We start from the raw sequence: 21931 nt of genomic DNA, 5'->3' as shown, positions 1-21931 counted from the left end.
ACAGTGACAATAGGCCTAATCAGGGCTTTAAGTGGGCCGGGGCCTGCCGGGGCTGAGCCCCGGCAGTCTCTGAAATTTCGTTTTGAGGCGGGGCCCTGCCGGGGCCCAGTAATCTCCCCTGACAGCCCCGGCCACTACACGAAAAGGCATTTTTTTCTACAGCCTGAAGCTCTCGCTCGTGTGCGAGAGCTTCAGGCTACAGAAAAAAATGCCTTTCAGCCATAATGGTGGCGCCGCACCTGCGAGGCATCCCTTTAATCAAGAGATTCCCGTCGGTCGGCGCCACCATTATGGAGAAACGTGAGGCCGCTGGAAGCAGAGGCCTTGCTTTCTAAATACTGGAGCTCCCGCGGATTTGCGGGAGTTTCAGTATTTAGGAAAAAGGCCTCTGATTCCAGTGGCCTCACCCTTTCAGCCTTAATGGTGGTGCTGCCCCTCCCCAGCTGGCGAGGGGCAGCACCACCATTAAGGCTGAATAGGCAGGCGCTGTCCCCTGCCAGGCAAGCCTACACAAAATAAATGCAGAGATCAGCACCCTCTTCCCCCATAGGGGAGAGGGTGCTAATCTCTACAAAAGGCTGCCTGGCAGGGGTGGCAGTAGCCCATTGAGCCGGGGCTCGTCAAGGGGGCGTGGCCTAACGGGCCATCAAGACCCCCGCTGTTAGGCCACACCCCCTCGATGAGCCCCGGCTCGATTTGTAGTGCCACTTAAGGCACTGGGCCTAATTCCTGTCCAACGACCTGCATTGGCACGTCCCTTGGTAAGGCAAGAAGCTTCTTCCAAAAGATTCTTTGTAAAACTGACACAATATTCTATATTCTAAGGAGAAAGTAACTACCGCCCCATGAGTCAGTATCGAGACAACCTTAATCGCATCACTGGAAGCATGGTGAAATGGCCATAATGCCGAAGCATCACAGAAACCTGGGCCGCCATCTTGTTTTGCTTTTATCCTCGGGGCCCTTTCTCTCGGGCGTGAGCCACACTTGAATTTAAACACATACCCAGGTATTAAAAGGATCCAACTTTCTCCAAGGGCTCTTCAGATACCACTTAAAAACCCCTTTCTGCTTCGTATTGACCACCGGTCAGATAGCACAGCGAGTAGAGCGCTCGCTTTGAACTGCTAACGCAGGTTCGAATCCCGGCAGGGCCAAACTCAGCCTTTCATCCTTCCGAGGCCGATAAATGAGCACCACACACTGTGGGAAAAAAGTAGCGCTCAGATGCCCGAGGGTTCGTAGCGCTATATAAATAACCAAAAACAAAAACAAACATTGTACGATTGTAAAATCAAAACCTTTTTGGCACATTCACCTTCAAGGCTTTTTTTGTACATATATGTCAAGCATATCAAGCTGAGGCTGTAGGGAAATTGCCGCCTGGTCCAGAAGGACCAGATCATCGGCATCCAGCGTCCAGCGTATCGGTCTCGCGTCAATGTGTGGTAGGAAGGATCGAGCCTGCCTCAAAGGGTCCCCCAAGTCTGAGATAAACAAATCAAATGACGCCGGTGCCAAAGGGCACCCCTGCTTTAAACCATTAGATTTAATTATAACTCCTGACAAATCCCCGCCCCCGCAAGATTTAATCTTACTCTAAGTGAGGTCAAGGCATAGAGAGCTGTAATTGGTTCCAGCAAATCACTCGGGCAAGCGCAGGTTGTCATCTTAGACAATACGAGAGTCCGATCAATGCTGTTGAAGGCCTAGGCCAAATCAATGAAGGCTAAATACAGTTTGGTGTCATTCCTGAGCATTATGGTTTTTAATATATTAAGAAAAAATGCATTCAGACTAGTCCCTGTTCCACTTACAAATCATGTCTGAAAACTATCCTTTAATTAAGCCACCTTCATCCAATTCGCCAGGCGCTTCCAGAACCAGAGATGCAAAGAGTTTTCCTGCGACACCCAAAAGGGCAATAGGGCGGTTGTTTTTTGGGTCAGCCCTATTGCCCTCTTTGAATACCGGAATGATAATACCATCCCTCCAGGACGGAGGGACCTCCCTAGTTTTAACCACCTGATCGAACAATAGCCACAGAAATCCTGTCCGTAACTCTGGGTCTTGTTTTAAAATCGCGTTGGCCAACCCATCCGGGCCTGGGGCTCGGGAGCCGATAGCTTATGCGAGAATGGACTTCTTCTTAACCATTCAGCGTGTGAACCCTTAGTCTCCACCAACTGCGTTGGTCTGCAGTGCTGACTGCAGGGTACCTCCCTTATTCGCCATCTGCCATATATACCCAGTCCACTGGCTGTAAAGGCATCATGAAGCAAAACAAAAGAGGTGATGGTTTGGAATTAATCCTGACCTCTGGCATTGCTCTGGGCAACCCTCCAGAGCATCGTTCTGCATCTGCTAAGCTATCACAAAAGGGGAAAGACCATATGCAAATCAAGCGTGGTCCCAGCCCAGGGACAGATCAGCCCAAACTGCTTGGTTACATCCCATTTGCACGAGACCACAAGCATCCTCAGACATGCTTCGGCCTTGTTGGGCCTTATAAGTGTGGAGTAGCTTTGGTCTCTAGGCCCAACAGGCACGGCACCCACGTCTGGGCAAACACGTCCCACTAAGGGTGACTTACGCAAAACAAAAGAGGTGATGGCTGGAAGGTTTGGAATTAATCCTAACCTCTGGCATTGCTCTGGGCAACCCTCCAGACCATCGTTCTGCATCTGCTAAGCTATCACAAAAGGGGAAAGACCATATGCAAATCAAGCGTGGTCCCAGCCCAAAAGGGGCAGTTCAGCCCAAACTGCTTGGTCACATCCCATCTGCACGAGACCACAAGCATCCCCAGACATGCTTCGGCCTTTTTGGGCCTTGGAAGTGTGGAGTAGCTTTGGTCTCTAGGCCCAGCAGGCACGGCACCCACGTCTGGGCAAACACATCCCACTGAGGGTGAGTTACGCAAAACAAAAGAGGTGATGGCTGGAAAGTTTGGAATTAATCCTAACCTCGGACAAGAAGACACAGACAACAGATTCGAATTTCAAGCAGAATTTTTTTATTAACTCAAATGTCAGGATGGATGAAGTCCTAACTTGCCCTATGCTAAGGTGGGATTCCCTACCTAAGGAAACGAGGGCAAATCTGAGACATAAAGTTCAACTTAAAAGTCCATCTGTGTCCAAAACCTACACTTGCCCTCATAACTAAAGCTAAACAATGTGTCGTGATGTCAGCAACAAAAGAAAAAGTGTTTGAAATAAAGTCCCAGCTTCTTCCAGCTCCTGGCTTAATTTTTAGCTCCCTTTCCCCAAGTTCAAGAAAGTTCCACAAAAGTCTCGAGCTTGCTCCCCCCACCAATAAAGCACACTACCAACAGTTACTATTACGCCTCGGCTAACAAACACAGCCAGCTGTCACTTTGCATTGCAATACCCACATCCATTGTCCATAATACCCATGGCAAGTTATGCAGCAGACTCGTCCCTGGCACTTAAGGGGTTAAGAGGCTAGACTGCCCATCCATACATGCAACTATTTACTAAGTGATCAGTTACAGTTAATGCCAAGAATATGCGTCTGTGTCTCGTAAACACTTTTACAATAAAATCAACAAGAGCCTTACAATAATGTGTATATGAATACATGCTACCAGTTAATATAGTATTAATCTCGACTATGCCTTCTTTCCAAAATGTCCCAACTAGGAAGCCATTTTTTTTTTCTAGAAAACACAGTAAAGCATCGTCAATCAGTTCCCAATTCCACAATTGCCAGTAGCATGCATTGACAGCTTCCATGCTGCACAGTAAGGCACAGTGGCCCTTTCCATAATCTCCAATAATATGCATGCTCAGTTGCCGGCGTGTCCCACAGCACACATCTCATTTTGATACTCCAGACGCCCAGTGCTGTCATATTGTTTTTCCACCCTGTGAGAAATCAGTAAAAAATAAATAAATAAATAAAGGATTCAGTAAGAAAAAGAAGAGGCAGTGCTGTCCTAACATAAACGTCGGTCACTTTTCATTTAAAAATATGCTGGATTGCACTCGACACTAACCAGATGCTCGTTCTTGATCTTTGGTTGGTGTAGACCAGCTGCAATTATGTTTGCGGGAATCTAAAAAGCACTCAAACTGTTTAAAAAACAAATACCTCCACATGTGCCTCAGTTGCATACATGGGAGAGTGTGCAGCCCATATCCAAAATGCGTGCCAGGTGCCAAAGAACGTCTGCGCATGGCGCAGCGCAAATCCAGCGATTAAGCCTCATCAGGCCTCTCTGACATTAGAGGAGAACCATCTCCGGAAGCACCTCAAGACCTTCCTCTTTGCTTCTGCCTTCGCTGCTGATCTGTTCTCTCTCAGCACCGTGCACCTGGTCACCCTCTGTCCTTCGGGCCCAGGTACCTGCTCACCCTGCCACCCTCACGTACTGCCTCGGGCCACCCCTTGCACTGGGCTCTGTATCTGTCCCCATACAGCCCCCCCCCTTTTTTCTTCCTGCACTTATCAGACCTACCCTGTCTGCTGCCTTAAGCACAGCACTTGCCACTTGCAGGCTGCACAACCACCGTGTATTGCCTTCATTATTTATTTATTATTATTTATCTTCTCTCCTCTGCTCCACACTTTCCACTTTCTCCCCCTCCATGCACTTTTCCCCTCCCCCTCTCCCATGCACTTGCGCGTTATCAATGTCACTGGGCCTAGTAAGATCGTTTGTTCCCCCCTGTTCCCCTCCCTTGCCTTGTCGCGCTCGAGCGCGATATTAATAAATTATCATATCACCCTAATATCTGGATTTCCACCTGCTTGGATATTCTGCCACTGGCTTAACAGGGGACCCCAGAGCCCCAGCCGTGCGGTGGGGCCCCATGCAGCCCATGCCCAGCAGGGAACCCCAGTGGCAGTGATGGGGTCCTCCGCAGGGTTTGCAGGGGCTCCCATATTTTGTGTTATGCCAGTGGGTTCTGCTGGGAGATGGTAGCCAATGCCATAAAACGTACAGACAACTTTGCACCCGCTGCCTTATAAGAAATACTTACATTCAGGCAAGACAGCTCAGTATAAAAGGATGCCCCTAACAGCTATTGCATTCAGGAACATCTGCTCACGTTTGCTACACGTGTTTCAGGTGTTCGGCGGGAATGGCAAATAGACCAGTGCGTTTCATCTAGGTAAGCGCACAGGGTCAAAATGACATTGTGTGCCGAGCAGTGTTGCAGAAAATCGAAAGTTGCTGGTTGGTTTTTCCAAGGCTGGAGAGAGGTTTTGCGTTAATATTTTAGATATACGTTAATACGTCTGTCACAGCCCGGTAGGGGGTGGAGGGAGCGGGGGGCTCGGGCGGACATGGCCAGCAACGGCCCGCCAGCCTGAGCCATTGCAGGCCTCAGCGAAAAGCGATGGGGTGTGGCTCCCACCATGGCGTGAAAGCCATTTACACCGCAGGGTGCAAATGGTTTCTCCGCCCGCCCTCTCCTCAGTATGTCCACTCTGCTTGCACAGCCAATCTCCAGAGGAAAAAAATAAATTAAAAAAAAATAGAAGATGGCCACCGCCATATAAATGGAAAAGGGATGACAAGGAGAGCGAGGACCAGAGCTCAAAGCTCCAATCTCGCAGGTAAGTTGGGAGGGGGGTTAAGGGGTGTGGGTGAACGAACAGGGAGAGACTCGTTCTTGCCACCCACATACAAATATATATATTTAAAAAAGCCACCCCCCCGGGGAAGGGCCTCGGGTGACAAACAGCGGTCAAAGACTGCATATTCTCATTTACTAGACTGTATCATTCAGACTCACAGCTCTCGTACTGGCCTCCTCACACCTTCCCAAGTGAGGTCATCATTTCCCGAATTACCAATTATGAAACACAACCCAACTTCAGGCACAGAAAAATCAGAATGGCATCCAACACAGCAAAATAAAATAATAATAACAAAAAAACTCAAATAAAAAAAACTAATTCCAGGTTTGCCGCATAAGCTCCTGACCAATCGTGAGACATTGCAATCCTTTCATTGATTGGGAACCCTCGAAGCACACCTCTCTAGTTCTGCAGTACATAATACTTGTGCAACTGTGAGAAACAAACCGTTGGAGTAGTGTTACGCCTTAATGAGAGTGTGGCACGACTCCAGGCTCCCCCTGAACTGAGATGGCAATGCCCGGTTTTGTAAAGCGCTGATCCAACACTAGAAATATGCATCATTCAAAATTATTTTTTCTTAAACTATTTTATTTTTTTTTTTTTAAATACTGCTCTGGCTTAACCTGGCTAGTCCAGCTTCTCGCAGGAAAAAGCAAAGGTTAACCCACGAAGTAGTGTAAGAGGAGGAGTGTTCCATTTTTCTTATCAGGGGGGGTGGGTCCATTTGACAGTAGACATTTCTCCAATTCCTTCGAGAAACAAAGTAACATGTTTTCAACAACAAAAGGCCTTCCACAATTAGAGAACCCCTTACCCGGTGTTACAGTATAGGCTTTTCATCTTGACTAGGGAAGCTGGGCCTTCTCTGCACCAGCTCCTTCCTTTTGGAACTCACTCCCTAAATCTCATAGGCTTTAGGGGCAAGGCACCGGAGGTGCTGTAGTTGCCTCGAAGCATGGTTCCCATATAAAAGCATCTTCTGTAGCCTGACCTTATCCAGTAATGTAACAATACCCTTTTAAGTGAATGTAAGCTACAGGAACTGTATAAAGGTCACTTAATTAATAAGCCCATATCAGCTCTTGAGCTCAATTAACCAAAGGAAAACCAACGAGATATATATATATATATATATCAGGCCCACGCAAGGGCAATTAAGTTTACTTGGAATAGTAGCAGTCCCCAAATCGAGAAGACAAACGATTAACATTTAGGCGTGAATTTACATGGCAAACTCATGGTGGAAGCGTGTTGTAAAAGTTCACAATATTTTTTTTGGGGGGGGGGTTTGTGTTTGGTTTATTTAAAACCTTTACAAAGCCGTGCTTAGACATTAATACATTGGCGGAGAAGGATAAAAAAATAAATAAAAGTTCTCAATATTTGAAAGCTTTGACCAGTTTTAATCTTCAATGAGGGGGGGTGGGGGAGTCTAGTCTACATTCCTCAATTCATGGCTCATCAAGCAATGGCTGTGCCCGCGGTTTTGTATGACTGAGATTTGCGTCTTTGCAAACCTAAATTTTCTGAAGAAGTCTGAAGGCCACACGCGGAAACGCGATCCGAGGATTCCCTCAAGCCTTTCTGTCGAGTACATATGAGCCTAACTAGGTATGGCTTCTCTGGCTAGTCTGACAGCCTTGTCATTTCTTTGGGAAACTACCTAGCAAGAACATTCTTTGCTGAAATTGATTAGGGAAGAAATAGACAAGGAAGCCGCTATAGGTGGCGAGTACTATGGCTAGGACCATAGAGATTAGTCGAGTCCTCTCAGTCTTGTTATAGAGAACATCAATGATCCTGTCCATTTCAAGGCCGAGTTAAAAACTCAAATTGGGATCAAACAATTTAACTTACTGTAGGGATAAAAGCAAATCCTCAAAATATTTTAGATTCTTTCCCCCAATCTGTTTACTAGATTAGTGTACACTGAAGAGTTATCCTCTCAAAGATTTCAAAGAATGTTTGCAAGCATTAGTGTAATCTTTTTAGAGTCACAAAAAGAACAGGTGGACGACAACAAGGAATTCCTAACGACGACAGATAATGTCGATGTTCTGTTTAAGGACAATGGTGGAAACTAGCTATGAGACACTGAGTTATAGTTTGTGTGGAATTAAACCATTTCACAATTGGTGCTCATTCATTGAAGAAGTATAAAAAAAAAATGCATTCAGAATCATTTTGCTTAAATATATTTAGGGGGGGCATATCTGTAGTTTAGAAGCAATGGATTTTTGGTTTAACGTGAAAGAAAGACTTCGGAGGTGATCCATCTTAAATCACTCATGTGTTGTACATTTTGTCAATTAATGGGTTAATGATTCTTCGACTATTCAAGCTTTTTGTGGTTTTACGGAGGATCTTGCACTGTATTCTCTGCTTCAGATAAGATTTGGAGGTGGGAGTATTTTACTCCCTATTTTTTAAATTTGGGAGAAAAATGATTTTCAGGGAGTAAAAATGCAAGCCCAATTTCCAATGGGAATATTTTATAAACGGGTAAAAATATGAGCTGGAAAACGGAAATGTGTTTGTAAAAATATTTTTTTGCACCTAGTTATTCATGTGCATTACAAGATACATGCGTACTTCTTCTGGCCCGGCAGCAATGGTAGAAGTTTTCTCCTCTGGTACTACGTGCGCTAGGATCTACGTTGGACGGTAATGGAAAAGCTCGAGTTTCAAAATAGCAGCTTTTCCGAATGTGCCTTTTTGTCCCCGCTTTACATTTGATATATGCAGGGGATACCCCTGCAACCCCCGTAGTAGCCCATAATGCCGATTTGGGGGAGCAGGGTTTCCTCTCTATCCCCTGTTCCACTTGTTAGGCATTAAGGGCTACGTTATTTTTTACAGAGCCGAATGTGCACTAAAAGCGCCTTCAGCTTTTTATTTATGAGTTTTTGGGCCTGAACGCGTGCACTAGTAGTCCATACATATCCATGGAGCTGTGTGGGTGAAAGCAGGGAGACAATGTTCTACGTGTCTGTCTCTCGTATTTTGTTGGGAGCATTTTTACTGCCCGTTATAATTTTTTGGGGAGTATTTTCCTATTTTTAGGGAGTAAAAATGGCCGATACAACCCGTATCTGTAGGGCTGACTGACTGCGTATGACGGTTTGTACAAACCATGAGGCAACATTTATATTTTTCTCTCTGAACCACTTTCAGGGTGCACCATCCAAATCTGCACCTATTTTAATATGTGTTTATGACGTTTACTGCACCAAATGGACTGTGGGCAACCCCAAGCTAAAGCAGAAGGTGTGGTGCAATGCACAGGCCATTCTATTTCCCCAACGGCCAAGTCTGTAGGCCATACCTGAATTTGATGCACGAGGTAATGCTACCAAAAAGGGAATATGTCGCCCTGTAAAGGATATGGCCCCCAACCCTCTGTGACCATCCCAAATGTGGGCACACAGGCAAGGGTTCCGAATCAAAGTCTACAAGAGTGCAACGGTTCACCCTCAGCCACTGCTCACTGGGAAGCAATGCTTTACTCAGGATGCAGGGCGAGTGATGGGACATGGCTTCATATTGGGTTTCGTTCATAGGCTTTAACACTGCACCAAATCACCGCCGTAGTAGCATCAGCGCGCCTAGGCATGTCTGTGGTGGGCAACACTGTTGCAACCACCAGGAGAATCCCTACCTTTGTCTGCTGGTGGAAAGAAAAATGGGAAGATAAAAGGACGGGAAAGTGTGAAGTAGTCTCTACAAGGAAGGAGGGATTGATGCTCAGGGGGAACATTTTTTGTGATAGCATGGGTGCATGTCTTGTTAGGTGGAACACAGTTTTGCGAAAGAGAGGGGGGGTGCTTCCTAAGTGCTGTACTCAGCCCTACAGATAAGTGGTGTATTGGGTACTTTTACTCCCTAAAAATAGTCAAAAACTCTCTAAAAATAAAACTAGGGAGTAAAAATACTCCCAGCAAATAATAGGAAAGAGACACGTAGGATTTTGTGCCCCTGCTTTCAGCCGCACAGCAACATGGATATGTTTGGACCAGTAGTACACGTAGTACCAGAGGAAGAAACTACTATCATAACTGCCTGATTGGAAGAAGTAAACTTGTATCTTTTAATGTGAATGAATAACCAGGTGCAATGGAATTGTTATTGTGAAAACAATTTCCCTTTTCCAGTGAAAACATATTTTTACTCGCTTAAAAAAAAATACTGCCATTGGGAATTGGATTTACATTTTTACTCCCTAAAAATCATTTTACTCCCAACTTCGAAAAAATAGGGAGTAAAACATTCCCACTTCAAAATCTTATCTGGAGCTCTGGTTGTAATAATAGGGTTGTGTTTCCAAAACATTTCTGGAGAACTGGAAGTTAAGGGAGGGTCGATATAGGACTCCGACCGCCACCGCGACACATGTAAAAAATTCAGCCTGCTCCGCTTTGGATGTGTGGCAACGCAGGCACTGGAGTTGCTTACAAGGCAGACCCAGGAAGTCGACACTGGGGCAAAAGGATGGTGTTCACTGCCATCAGAAGGTCCCTGACCCCCTTTGCCCATGGAGTATAATACGATATGATATGATAGGTTATTTATAACGCTCTTAATATCCAGAGGTTTCTGAGCGCGGACCCAGGGATCGAACCCGTGTTGCTCTGTGTCCTCTCGTTTCCAAGACGAGCACGATGCCCCTGAGCTATCACCCTGAGTTGAGCCGTTCCAGAGATATCACTTGAACCCCGGTGTTGCAGCTCCTTCCGATGGCCTCCAGCCTTTCACTCACTGATCTAGGCAGTGGCGAACGAGGCTTTTTCTGGGTAGCTTCACGGGGACTACGCTCGGAGAGAAGCTCATCTACCCAAGGAAGCAGGTTTTCAGGGGAGCATAAGGGAGGATACACGCGTCGATGCTTAGACCAAATCATAATAATTTCTATGATATGATATGGCATTTGTAACGTGCCTATACACAGGTGTTTCAAGGCGCGACGAGGCAGGGAGGGGAGGAACAAGGGGAGACAGACAACGATCCTACTAGGCCAGGTGTCATTCAGATCGCACAAGTGCAGGGGTGGGGGAGGGGGAAAAGGGGAAGGGGAGGGGGGAAGTGCAGTACAAGGTAAGTGGCGTAAAGTAATAAATAAATAGGGCCAGCTGGTGGCAAGTGCAAGGTAAGTGCAGAACAAGTGCTGGGAAAGGGGGGGGGGCTGTAGGGATACAGAGACAGTCCCGCAGTGCAGAGGGGTTCCAGTGCATCAGTGCAAGTGGAGAGTGGCTGGGCCCAGGACCGAGGCCGTTAAGAGTGGTCCAGTTGCAGAATCAGTGCAGTTTCAGTGAAGGATATTAGCTGTTCAGCAGGGGAGAGGGAGAGAGAAAGCAGAAGCAAAGAGGAAGGTTTTGAGGTGCTTCCGGAACCGGAGATGGTTCTCCTCAAGTTTCAGGGAGGCAGGAAGGCTGTTCCAGAGGGAGGCCCCTGCCGCGGAGAGAGATCTACCCCCAGCTCGTTGCTTCGAGAAGCGGCTGACCCTGAGGGAGTTGGAGACGGATGAGCGAAGGTCTCGGGAAGGAAGATATTTAGGAAGAGAGAGTTGAAGGTATTTAGTCCCCAGGCCCCAGAAGGCCTTGTGGACAATGCAGAGGGTTTTGAACTTAATCCTCGCAGCCACTGGGAGCCAGTGTAGAGATTTCAGTCCTGGAGAGATACGGTCCCTGGGCTTGAGGCCAAGGACAAGTCTCGCAGTTCTGTTCTGGATGAGTTGCAGAGGGCGGAGAGTGGAGGCAGGCAGATTAAGATAGAGCGTTTGATGCTCCATTTGGGGGCATATCCTAAAAGCTGTGGATACTCATTGATATTTTTGGGGAAATTCATGGAGGTTTGAAAAGATGTTGTGCCACTAATCTGGGGGGGGGATATTCTAAAGATTGTGCCTCTAATCTGGGGGGGTATTTTAAAGAAGTGGAAATGCGTGATCCTATTGTGGTGCCAAATTGCAATACATAACTGATTATTTTGGGCAAAGTAAATCATAATTCACACAAAATATGAGGTGGTGAATACCCAAACTTCTCTTAAAGCTCTCTAAAAGCCTATATTTATTCGACCAAAAATTAAGCCAGGACTGCCCTCACTCCACACCATGTTGCAGTTTCTTTGGCAAAATAAAGCCACCATCTGACAGGAAAAAAGCTAACAGGCGACAAGAACCATTTAAACAGAAGAGTAAAAACTATTTTTTGTGGTTGGGCACTGCAAGTCGTATGAGGGCCCATTTTGCACACGTCCATGTGAAGCAGGTTTTTTTGATGGAATCTCCAGGTGTTTTTCCCTTTTAACATTTTGAAACGTGTGTACAAATGATTTGTAGCGCTTAAGAGTATTCTTCTATAGCAGGGGTCTGCAACCTTTGGCTCACCAGATGTTTTGGACTACGACTCCCATGATTCCCCCACCCATTGACAATGCTGGCTGGCGGCTGGGGCCGATGGAAGTTGTAGTCCCAACACATCTGAAGATCCAAAAGTCGCAGACCCCAGTTACAAGTTCTCCACATAGTCCACGCGCCACCATTGCCCGCTGCAAGAACATTGGGATCTGGCCACACGGGGAATTGATAGAAGCGCAACATGCGTGAGAGCTGAAGTCTGTAGTCCTGAAGCGTGAAACCCCACTGGTTTCTGGACATTAATATCCCTGAAGATTCCCAGAAGTCATGATACTAAACTGGGGGACCCCCTTTAACGATCTAGACAAGCGATTCACCCACAAAAGGAAACTGAACTGGGCTTGCAGCTACAGTGTGGAATTGTTCCACCTAGGTGACAGCAGAGCGACACCAAGGCCAACCTTTCCAACAGTGACTTCACCAACCAATCACACAGAACGTCACATGTTTTGCAACAACACCAACGTAGAAAGGCATGCACCACTTGGCATCAGCCGCAACAGCTTGAAGTTTGCAGATTGTGCGGGCAAGAACAATTGTTCGGACATATTCCCCAAATCTCCTATAACGGAACAAGTTAAGCGTGGCGACGCAGCGCTGAAATGAAGCACAATGCTTTGCATATCTCAACATTATCGGATTTAAGATGAAAACATTTGCATTTAAGAAGTTCACATTTTTGCTGGAATGGTTTGAACATCTGAGCTCATCTAAATGTTTAGTCAACAATGGGCTTTGGAGCGTGGAAGCGGGTCAAATAAGAACATATATTTGGAGACCTACAAAGCTGAGCGTTGGTCAGTTCATTTTTTTTCTTTAATACATGCCTGACTAAGGGACAAAACAGAAGCAGCAAAAATACATTTCTTTTGCGCCCACACTCACAGGACAACATCATAAAAATACATTGAAAAAACTGGCCCCAAAAAGCAAAACACGGCTTAAGACAGCATCAGCACAACAGCCCCAACATCACTGGCAATGTTTTAGCGGCGGGGGGGCACTGTAGTTCCAGAAAGAGAGGCAGAAGTGAGGGCACAAGAACTGGCAACTGCGGCGGCAGAACACAAGTTCTCGGCTCATAAACCCAAAATACCAACATCCAATCAAAATGGAGCCCTCCCAGCAAAGCTTCATAAACTCAAAACAGCAACGTCCAATCAAAATGGAACACTCCCAGCAAAGCTTCATAAACCCAAAACACCAACGTCCAATCAAAACGGAGCCCCCCCCCCCAGCAACGCTTCATAAACCCAAAACACCAACATCCAATCAAAATGGAGCCCTCCCAGTAAAGCTTCATAGCTTCATAAACCCAAAACACCAACATCCAATCAAAATGGAGCCCTCCCAGCAAAGCTTCATAAACTCAAAACAGCAACGTCCAATCAAAATGGAACACTCCCAGCAAAGCTTCATAAACCCAAAACACCAACGTCCAATCAAAACGGAGCCCCCCCCAGCAAAGCTTCTTAAACCCAAAACACCAACATCCAATCAAAATGGAGCCCTCCCAGTAAAGCTTCATAGCTTCATAAACCCAAAACACCAACATCCAATCAAAATGGAGCCCTCCCAGCAAAGCTTCATAAACCCAAAACACCAACATCCCATCAAAATGGAGCCCTGCCAGCAAAGCTTTGTAAACCCAAAACACCAACATCCCATCAAAATGGAGCCCTGCCAGCAAAGCTTCATAAGCCCAAAATACCAACGTCCAATCAAAATGGAGCCCTGCCAGCAAAGTTTCGTAAACCCAAAACACCAACATCCCATCAAAATGGAGCCCTGCCAGCAAAGCTTTGTAAACCCAAAACACCAACATCCCATCAAAATGGAGCCCTGCCAGCAAAGCTTCTTAAGCCCAAAACACCAACGTCCAATCAAAATGGAGCCCTGCCAGCAAAGTTTCGTAAACCCAAAACACCAACATCCCATCAAAATGGAGCCCTGCCAGCAAAGCTTCGTAAACCCAAAACACCAACATCCCATCAAAATGGAGCCCTGCCAGTAAAGCTTCATAAGCCCAAAACACCAACGTCCAATCAAAATGGAGCCCTGCCAGCAAAGCTTGATAAGCCCAAAACACCAACATCCAATCAAAATGGAGCCCTGCCAGCAAAGTTTCGTAAACCCAAAACACCAACATCCCATCAAAATGGAGCCCTGCCAGCAAAGCGTCGTAAACCCATCAAAATGGAGCCCTGCCAGTAAAGCTTCATAAGCCCAAAACACCAACGTCCAATCAAAATGGAGCCCTCCCAGCAAAGCTTCATAAGCCCAAAACACCAACGTCCAATCAAAATGGAGCCCTCACAGCAAAGCTTGGTAAAGAACTGGCTTCTGAGGGATCATTTGAAACAGTGAAGACCGCAAACACTTCTTTAGGACAGACTGTGCCCAATCGATGTTATAACCTGGAATTGGTCCTTTTTGTGAATTGTCCCGCTTTCCCTCCTCTAAAGAAAAAGCACCATGTCCAGTGCCGTTCAGCTAGGAGTTGACTAGGGTGGCAGGATGGGTTTGGGCACAATCATCCTACAGCAGGGGTCTGCAACCTGCGGGTCGCCAGATGTTTTGGGACTACAACTCCCATGGTCCCACGCCATTGACTACGATGCCTGGTTGCAGTCCAAAACATCTGGAGAATCAAAGGTTGCAGACCCTTGTCCTACTGAGTGCACAGCAAAAAGGTCTCGGGGCTGCGCAATCAGATTTTAGGCAGCCTGGAAATACAGTGCAGGACAAACATACATTAGCTCATTACATGTATGCCATGTGCCTGGAATGTAACATTTTTCAGTCATTTTCACCAATTCGTCAGCCAGAACAGTACCCACAGTGAATGTCCCTAGCACACATGGCAGATGTGGAGGACCGTGGGAATTCATACCATCTGCGGGAATTCACACCTACCGTGGGAATTCACACCTTCCACTTCCAAAGCAAACCAGAAAGTGTCCATCAACGTACCCAAAAATGTCTTTTTTTTCAACTCACTAATGTGGTAAAGTTTTCTAGCCATGATGTTTTTAGCCAAGTAGCTAATTTTTGGCAAGCTGTGATATTTTTGTATAACAATGCATTGGGTTTTTTATAGCACACACACCTAGGTGTGAAGCAAAGGAGTGTTGTACGAATCGATACATTAACAGGTTACAACAATGTGGATACAAAGATTAGGGGCACAGTTTGAAGGACACACAATTCAGAGAACCAAATGGTTCAAGCAAGGGATACAAGTTAGAGAGCAAAAGGGCGGACCCAGTGTAACGTAATATGGCATTTGTATAGCGCCTATTCCCATTGGTATGACCTCAAAGCGCTGTAGGTGAACGCCATTGAGGGTCCGAGGTATGGGAGATTAGTCACAGGAGTTTAGAATGCATCAGTGGATTTTAGCCAATACGAAGGTAGGTAAGGGTGGCCAAGTTCCTGCTAGTGACCCATGTCCAGCTGGCTTGTGGATGGGCGCTGTGACCCATGTCCAGCTGGCTTGTGGATGGGCGCTGTGAGGTTGTCAGGAAGAGTATGCGAGTCCAGGAGACTGATTAGGTGTCCAGCTAGACCGAATGTCCAGCTAGTGTCGGGCAGGTTCTGCTGATGCGCTCCCCCTAATAACTTTTTGGAGACTTTCCTAGACTTTGTTTTTTTACCTGTCCCACGCATGTGGCACATTTTCCCAGCATCTCCCCTTTAGCACCACCAAGATGTATTGTTAGAGATGTTGATTGTGGAACTGAACCAAAAGCCTCCCTTTTTGATATAATGTCCCTGCACTTCTACACTTGCACTTTAGATTACTTAACGTGCCTCCATTTTAAAGTGCCTAGAGCCGGCAACACTACAGCACCTGGGGGACATTATATTCCGGCAAATCGAAGAATGTATAGTATTGCCAAGAAATGGCTCATACTGGGGGCTGTTGGTATTTTATGACAAAGAAGGCAAGACTTTAGAAAACAGCATATGATGAGGAAAAGGTAGACAAAAGAAATGAATACATACATTCTTGAAACATAAAATGTCTTGCGGCACCTTTCTGTGCACTGGTGGCACCTTTAAGGGTGGGTGGCAGCCCTACCGGGCAATCCTGGCACTAATGGTGGTGGAACTACCAGGGAAGCACGCCTGCCGACCCAGGGAGTTAAAATAACTCACTCCATAGAAACGAGGAGAAAGAAATATAATTGTAAAGAAGACAAGAGCAAATCTCCCGCCCACAGGGAGTGCAAGAGAGGGGAATTTCCAGAAATTAGCATAAGAACATGCCCGCTATCCACAGACCGTTCAAAGTAGTAACTATAGCGCATACCTGGCACCCATAGACCATTCAAAGGAGGGGCAATAGAGCATACCTGCCAGCCACAGGTAGCCAGCCACAGGAAGTTCAAAGGAGGGGCAATATAGCATACCTGCCAGCCACAGGAAGTTCAAAGGAGAGGAAACCGAGCACACCTGTCAGCCACAGGAAGTTCAACGGAGAGGCAACAGAGCACACCTGCCAGCTACAGGAAGTTCAACAAAGGGTCAATAGAGCTTATCTGCCAGCCACAGGAAGTTCCACAAAGGGTCAATAGAGCATACCTGCCAGCCACAGGAAGTTCAAATGTGGAGCAAGGAGGGGCAATAGAGCATACCTGCCAGCCACAGGAAGTTCAAAGGAGGGGCAATAGAGCATACCTGCCAGCCACAGGAAGTTCAAAGGAGGGGCAATAGAGCACACCTGCCAGCCACAGGAAGTTCAAAGGAGGGGCAATAGAGCATACCTGCCAGCCACAGGAAGTTCAACAAAGGGTCAATAGAGCTTATCTGCCAGCCACAGGAAGTTCAACAAAGGGTCAATAGAGCATACCTGCCAGCCACAGGAAGTTCAAAAGAGGGGCAATAGAGCATACCTGCCAGACACAGGAATTTCAAAGAAAGGGTCACTGGTGCATACCGGCCAGCCACTGGAAGTTCAAAGGAGAGGCAACAAAGCACACCTGCCAGCCACAAGAAATTCAATGAAGGGTCAATAGAGCATACCTGCCAGTCACAGGAAGTTCAAAGGAGGAGCAAGGAGGGGCAATAGAGCATACCTGCCAGCCACAGGTAGCCAGGCACATGAAGTTTAAAGGAGGGTCAACAGAGCATACCTGCCAGACACAGGAAGTTTAAAGGAGGGTCAACAAAGCATACCTGCCAGCCACAGGAAGTTCAAAGGAGGGGCAGCAGAGCATACCTGCCAGCCACCCAGCCACAGGAAGTTCAAAGGAGGGGCAGTAGGGCATACCTGCCAGCCACAGGAAGTTCAAAGGAAGGGTCAATAGAGCATACCTGCTAACCACAGGAAGCCAGCCACAGGAAGTTCAAAGGAAGGGTCAATAGAGCATACCTGCCAGCCACAGGAAGTTCAAAGGAGGGGCAATAGAGCACACCTGCCAGCCACAGGAAGTTCAAAGGAGGGGCAATAGAGCATACCTGCCAGCCACAGGAAGTTCAACAAAGGGTCAATAGAGCTTATCTGCCAGCCACAGGAAGTTCAACAAAGGGTCAATAGAGCATACCTGCCAGCCACAGGAAGTTCAAAAGAGGGGCAATAGAGCATACCTGCCAGACACAGGAATTTCAAAGAAAGGGTCACTGGTGCATACCGGCCAGCCACTGGAAGTTCAAAGGAGAGGCAACAAAGCACACCTGCCAGCCACAAGAAATTCAATGAAGGGTCAATAGAGCATACCTGCCAGTCACAGGAAGTTCAAAGGAGGAGCAAGGAGGGGCAATAGAGCATACCTGCCAGCCACAGGTAGCCAGGCACATGAAGTTTAAAGGAGGGTCAACAGAGCATACCTGCCAGACACAGGAAGTTTAAAGGAGGGTCAACAAAGCATACCTGCCAGCCACAGGAAGTTCAAAGGAGGGGCAGCAGAGCATACCTGCCAGCCACCCAGCCACAGGAAGTTCAAAGGAGGGGCAGTAGGGCATACCTGCCAGCCACAGGAAGTTCAAAGGAAGGGTCAATAGAGCATACCTGCTAACCACAGGAAGCCAGCCACAGGAAGTTCAAAGGAAGGGTCAATAGAGCATACCTGCCAGTCACAGGAAGTTCAAAGGAGGAGCAAGGAGGGGCAATAGAGCATACCTGCCAGCCACAGGTAGCCAGGCACATGAAGTTTAAAGGAGGGTCAACAGAGCATACCTGCCAGACACAGGAAGTTTAAAGGAGGGTCAACAAAGCATACCTGCCAGCCACAGGAAGTTCAAAGGAGGGGCAGCAGAGCATACCTGCCAGCCACCCAGCCACAGGAAGTTCAAAGGAGGGGCAGTAGGGCATACCTGCCAGCCACAGGAAGTTCAAAGGAAGGGTCAATAGAGCATACCTGCTAACCACAGGAAGCCAGCCACAGGAAGTTCAAAGGAAGGGTCAATAGAGCATACCTGCCAGCCACAGGAAGTTTAAAGGAGGAGCAAGGAGGGGCAATATGAGCATACCTGCAAGATACAGGAAGTTCAAAAGAAGGGCAATAGAGCATACCTGCCAGCCACAGGAAGTTCAAATGAGGGTCAACAAAGTATACCTGACAGGCAGAGGAAGTTCAAAGAAGGAGCAACAGAGCATATCAGTCAGCCACATGAAGTTCAAGCCACAGGAAGTTCAAAGAAGGGTCAATAGAGTATACCTGAAGTTCAAACGAAGGCCAATAGAGTATACCTGAAGTTCAGAGGAAGAGCAATAGAGCATACCTGCCAGCCACAGGAGGTTAAAAGGCAGGGCAACAGGGCATACCTGCCACCAATAAGATACTCAAAGGAGAAATAATAGAGCATACCTGCCACCCACACGAAGACCAATGAGCAAAAAACAGGCCTTAGCTGCCACCCACAGGAAGTGCAACATATCACACCCACTACCCATGAAAGTTTAGAGGAACAATAGTAATGTAAGAAGCTCAAAGGGGGAATAATAGGGCATGCCTGTAAGAAGCTCAAAGGGGGAATAATAGGGCATGCCTGTAAGAAGCTCAAAGGGGGGATGATAGGACATGCCTGTAAGAAGCTCAAAGGGGGAATGATAGGGCATGCCTAGCACCCAGAGAAAGTTAAACAGAGGTTATTTATAATAGAATAGGCACACATGAGGATGCCTGCCACCCTTAGGAGGAACACAATCATTTACAAAGACAATAGTTTGGGCTTTTGTATAGGCATCTGACAGGCTATTGCCATCTCTGGCTCCAGCTACCATACACCAGCGAGTGACATCAAAAGCCCAGTGACTCACACCAGGGCAAGGTTTTTGCCGTCAAACGCCCAAAACATTCTGTTACTCGACACTGCCATGAAAAGAGCAGGTGCCCGCTATACCAAGAGGTGCCCAGGTAAATGCCAGATATTGTGCAGCTGGGCTGATCATAGCTACACTGCACCTAAACCCCTCATACTGGGACCTTCCCATGCAACGCCTGAGTCAGGGGTCGGGTTTAGGATGAACCCCATAGTGTTCTCTGCTGTGCATATACACACTTTTGCAGCAGCGCACGTCTAACCAGGTGTAACCATGCACACAGACTAGGACGTTTGAGAAGCAGCATTTGCACACTTATGCTCAGTCCGTTACCACGCCCATGATGACACTTTACAAATGGATACTGTGCCTCCAAAGTTACACGCTAGTGGTGCACACCCAATCCCCCAAAACTAAAAAGGAGACTGGAAGAAGGAAGGGGGGACATAACTTTAAGCCATAGGGAATTCATTGGGAACATAGAGGAATACTTTCCATGCTTCACAGTTTAACTGAAGGAACATGGGAGTGTACCTGCCACCCTTAGAAGTAGCATGAGAACATACCTGCCACCCTTAGGGAGTACAAATCTGGTACATGGGTCACCCTTAGGAACATATTAGAAGGAACAGGGGAGTGTCCCTTATGAATTTCACAGAAGGTAGCCGGAAGCATGCCTGCCACTTTTAGGGAGTCCTGGCAACCCTTAGGAAGTTCACAGAAAGATGCCAGGACAATATCTACCCTATGTAGGGAGTTAAAGTGTGCAACTTTATAGAAATGGGAATGGAAACGCGCGCCACCCTGAGTTAAAAAAAAAAACTTGACAAAACTAGAATTCCTGAAATGTTTATGTATTTCAAAGAAAGAACTTGATTTAAAGGCCAAGTACTTCAAGAGCTCCATGGCAACCATATGAATTTCGATGGGACAGGAAGAGCAGGAGGCACAGGAGCTTATCCGTCCCCTCCAGGGCATTTTATAAGTAGGAGATTTGAAGAGTGAGGCCCCGGGAAGAGGGATTCCATCCTAATGAAGTTCGAAGCCAGGATTTGGCAGAAAGAAAAGGAGATTTGGGAGCGCACCTGCAACCCTTAGGAAGTCGAAAGAAGGGACTGTTTTCACGATGCTATTCTATGTTACTGGGCCTTTGCAATGTACCCAATGGCCATACTAGTAATTGAAACCACCTACCTTGCCTGTAAGTGGCTTATTCTGCCGCCCATCTGGGGGAAACCAGAGCTAGGTCTGCCGGATAGCAGGGAGTAAAATGGGTAAATGTAAGGGGTGGGAGTAAAGGTAGACGATGGGTAAGGGTTGTCACCCGAATGAAGGGGTGAGTCGGCGATAGTATGTGCTGGCCATGGTACATGTAGGTTGTAGACAAATGATATGGGCATTATAGTATGTATGACAGCGCTTAGGGGGTTCAAAAATAAAACAAGCGGAGAGGCCCTTGGAATACACCTGCCACCGCCCCTATGATGGGTGAAGGCGGGTTTTGGAATCTACTGGAGGGGGCCCCCTCCAGGAATGTCATAGGAAGATATGTGCACGCATACCACCCCCATCCATGCCAAAGGGATAGGAAGGAAGGGGGGGGGGGGGGGGGGGGAGGAGGGCCTGGAAGAGTCACACCTGGCCCTCACAGGAATTCCATGTGGGACGGGATCAAGGCACAGGAAGTGCATCCCCCAGGAAGTGTTCGCCAGGCGTGCATGCCGGCCACCCTGGCTGGAGAAGTTCACGTGAGGACAGCAGCAGCCAGTGCCATCTTAGCAAGTTTGCATTTTCCTGACAGAGTAAAAGGGTGCAGGGTCTGCCCCCCTCGTGGGGGTCCTGCGAGGACAGGTGCCTGGCTGAGACCATTGGGGGGGGGTCGTCTGTGCCCGCCCCCTCCCCCCTCTCTCACACACACACACACACACCTGCCCTCACCTCGCTCCTGCTCGGCTTGCAGGCACCCGGGGATGGTCTTCTTCCAGCCCGGCATGGTGGGGGGCCTGGCTGCAGGGGGCTCCTGCCCTCCTCCTCCTCCTCAGCGCTGCTGCTGCTGCAGCCCCGGCGCCCCGCTCCCTCCCGGGCGCATGGCGGGCTCTGCGGCGTCAGCGGTGGGCAGCGGCAGGAGCGGTGGCAGGCGGGCGGGCGGCCGGCCGGGCTCAGGCGGGCAGGCTGCTGCTGCTGCTGGGAGGGCGGAGCGGCGGGCGGGCCCTGGCGCCGGCTCCACGCTCCCCGGGCCGAGGGATTGGCTGCCGGGGGGGCCCGTGGGAGCAGCTTCAGCTGCCGGGCCTGGCCTCCCGCGGGAGGGTGAGGGCACCGCCGCCGCTACTGCTGAGCCCGCTCTCTGCCCTCGGCCCCGCTTTCATTTCCTTCTTGCCTCTTCCTTTCCTGCCCTTCTTTCTCTCTATCTCTTCCTGTACTCGTCTCCCGTTCCCTGTCTTTCCCCATCCAGTATCGCCCTTCTTTATCCGTCTAATAACCCTTTCCTTCTGGCCCTTGCCCTTATCTGTCTTGTTTTGATTTTCTCCTTTCTTCCCTTTCCTTGTTATAGTTCGTTCTGTATCACTCACTGCACTTGAGTTGCCTGTTACACACACTTTCTCATTTACAGGTCGCATTTGCTACTTTCCTGT

The 21931-nt window shown here is 47.9% G+C and overlaps 1 protein-coding gene across 2 annotated transcripts in view; it reads right to left on the bottom strand.

The window, feature by feature from the left end:
- GRIP1 (glutamate receptor interacting protein 1) overlaps positions 1 to 21724 on the bottom strand; it is a 1760673-nt gene extending 1738949 nt beyond the window's left edge. For both annotated transcript variants that reach the window (XM_069629739.1, XM_069629748.1), the window contains exon 1: positions 21237 to 21724. In XM_069629739.1, the coding sequence (XP_069485840.1) occupies positions 21237 to 21291 (55 nt within the window). In that variant the 5' untranslated portion in view covers positions 21292 to 21724. The remainder of the gene's footprint in view (positions 1 to 21236) is intronic.
- Between the last annotated feature and the right edge of the window lie 207 nt (positions 21725 to 21931).

Source organism: Ambystoma mexicanum, chromosome 12, assembly GCF_040938575.1.
Source record: "Ambystoma mexicanum isolate Mex_15411 chromosome 12, UKY_AmexF1_1, whole genome shotgun sequence".
NCBI classification, from domain to species: domain Eukaryota; kingdom Metazoa; phylum Chordata; class Amphibia; order Caudata; family Ambystomatidae; genus Ambystoma; species Ambystoma mexicanum.
Note: the sequence above shows the minus strand (reverse complement) of the source record. Positions and strands in the feature narration are given on the sequence as shown.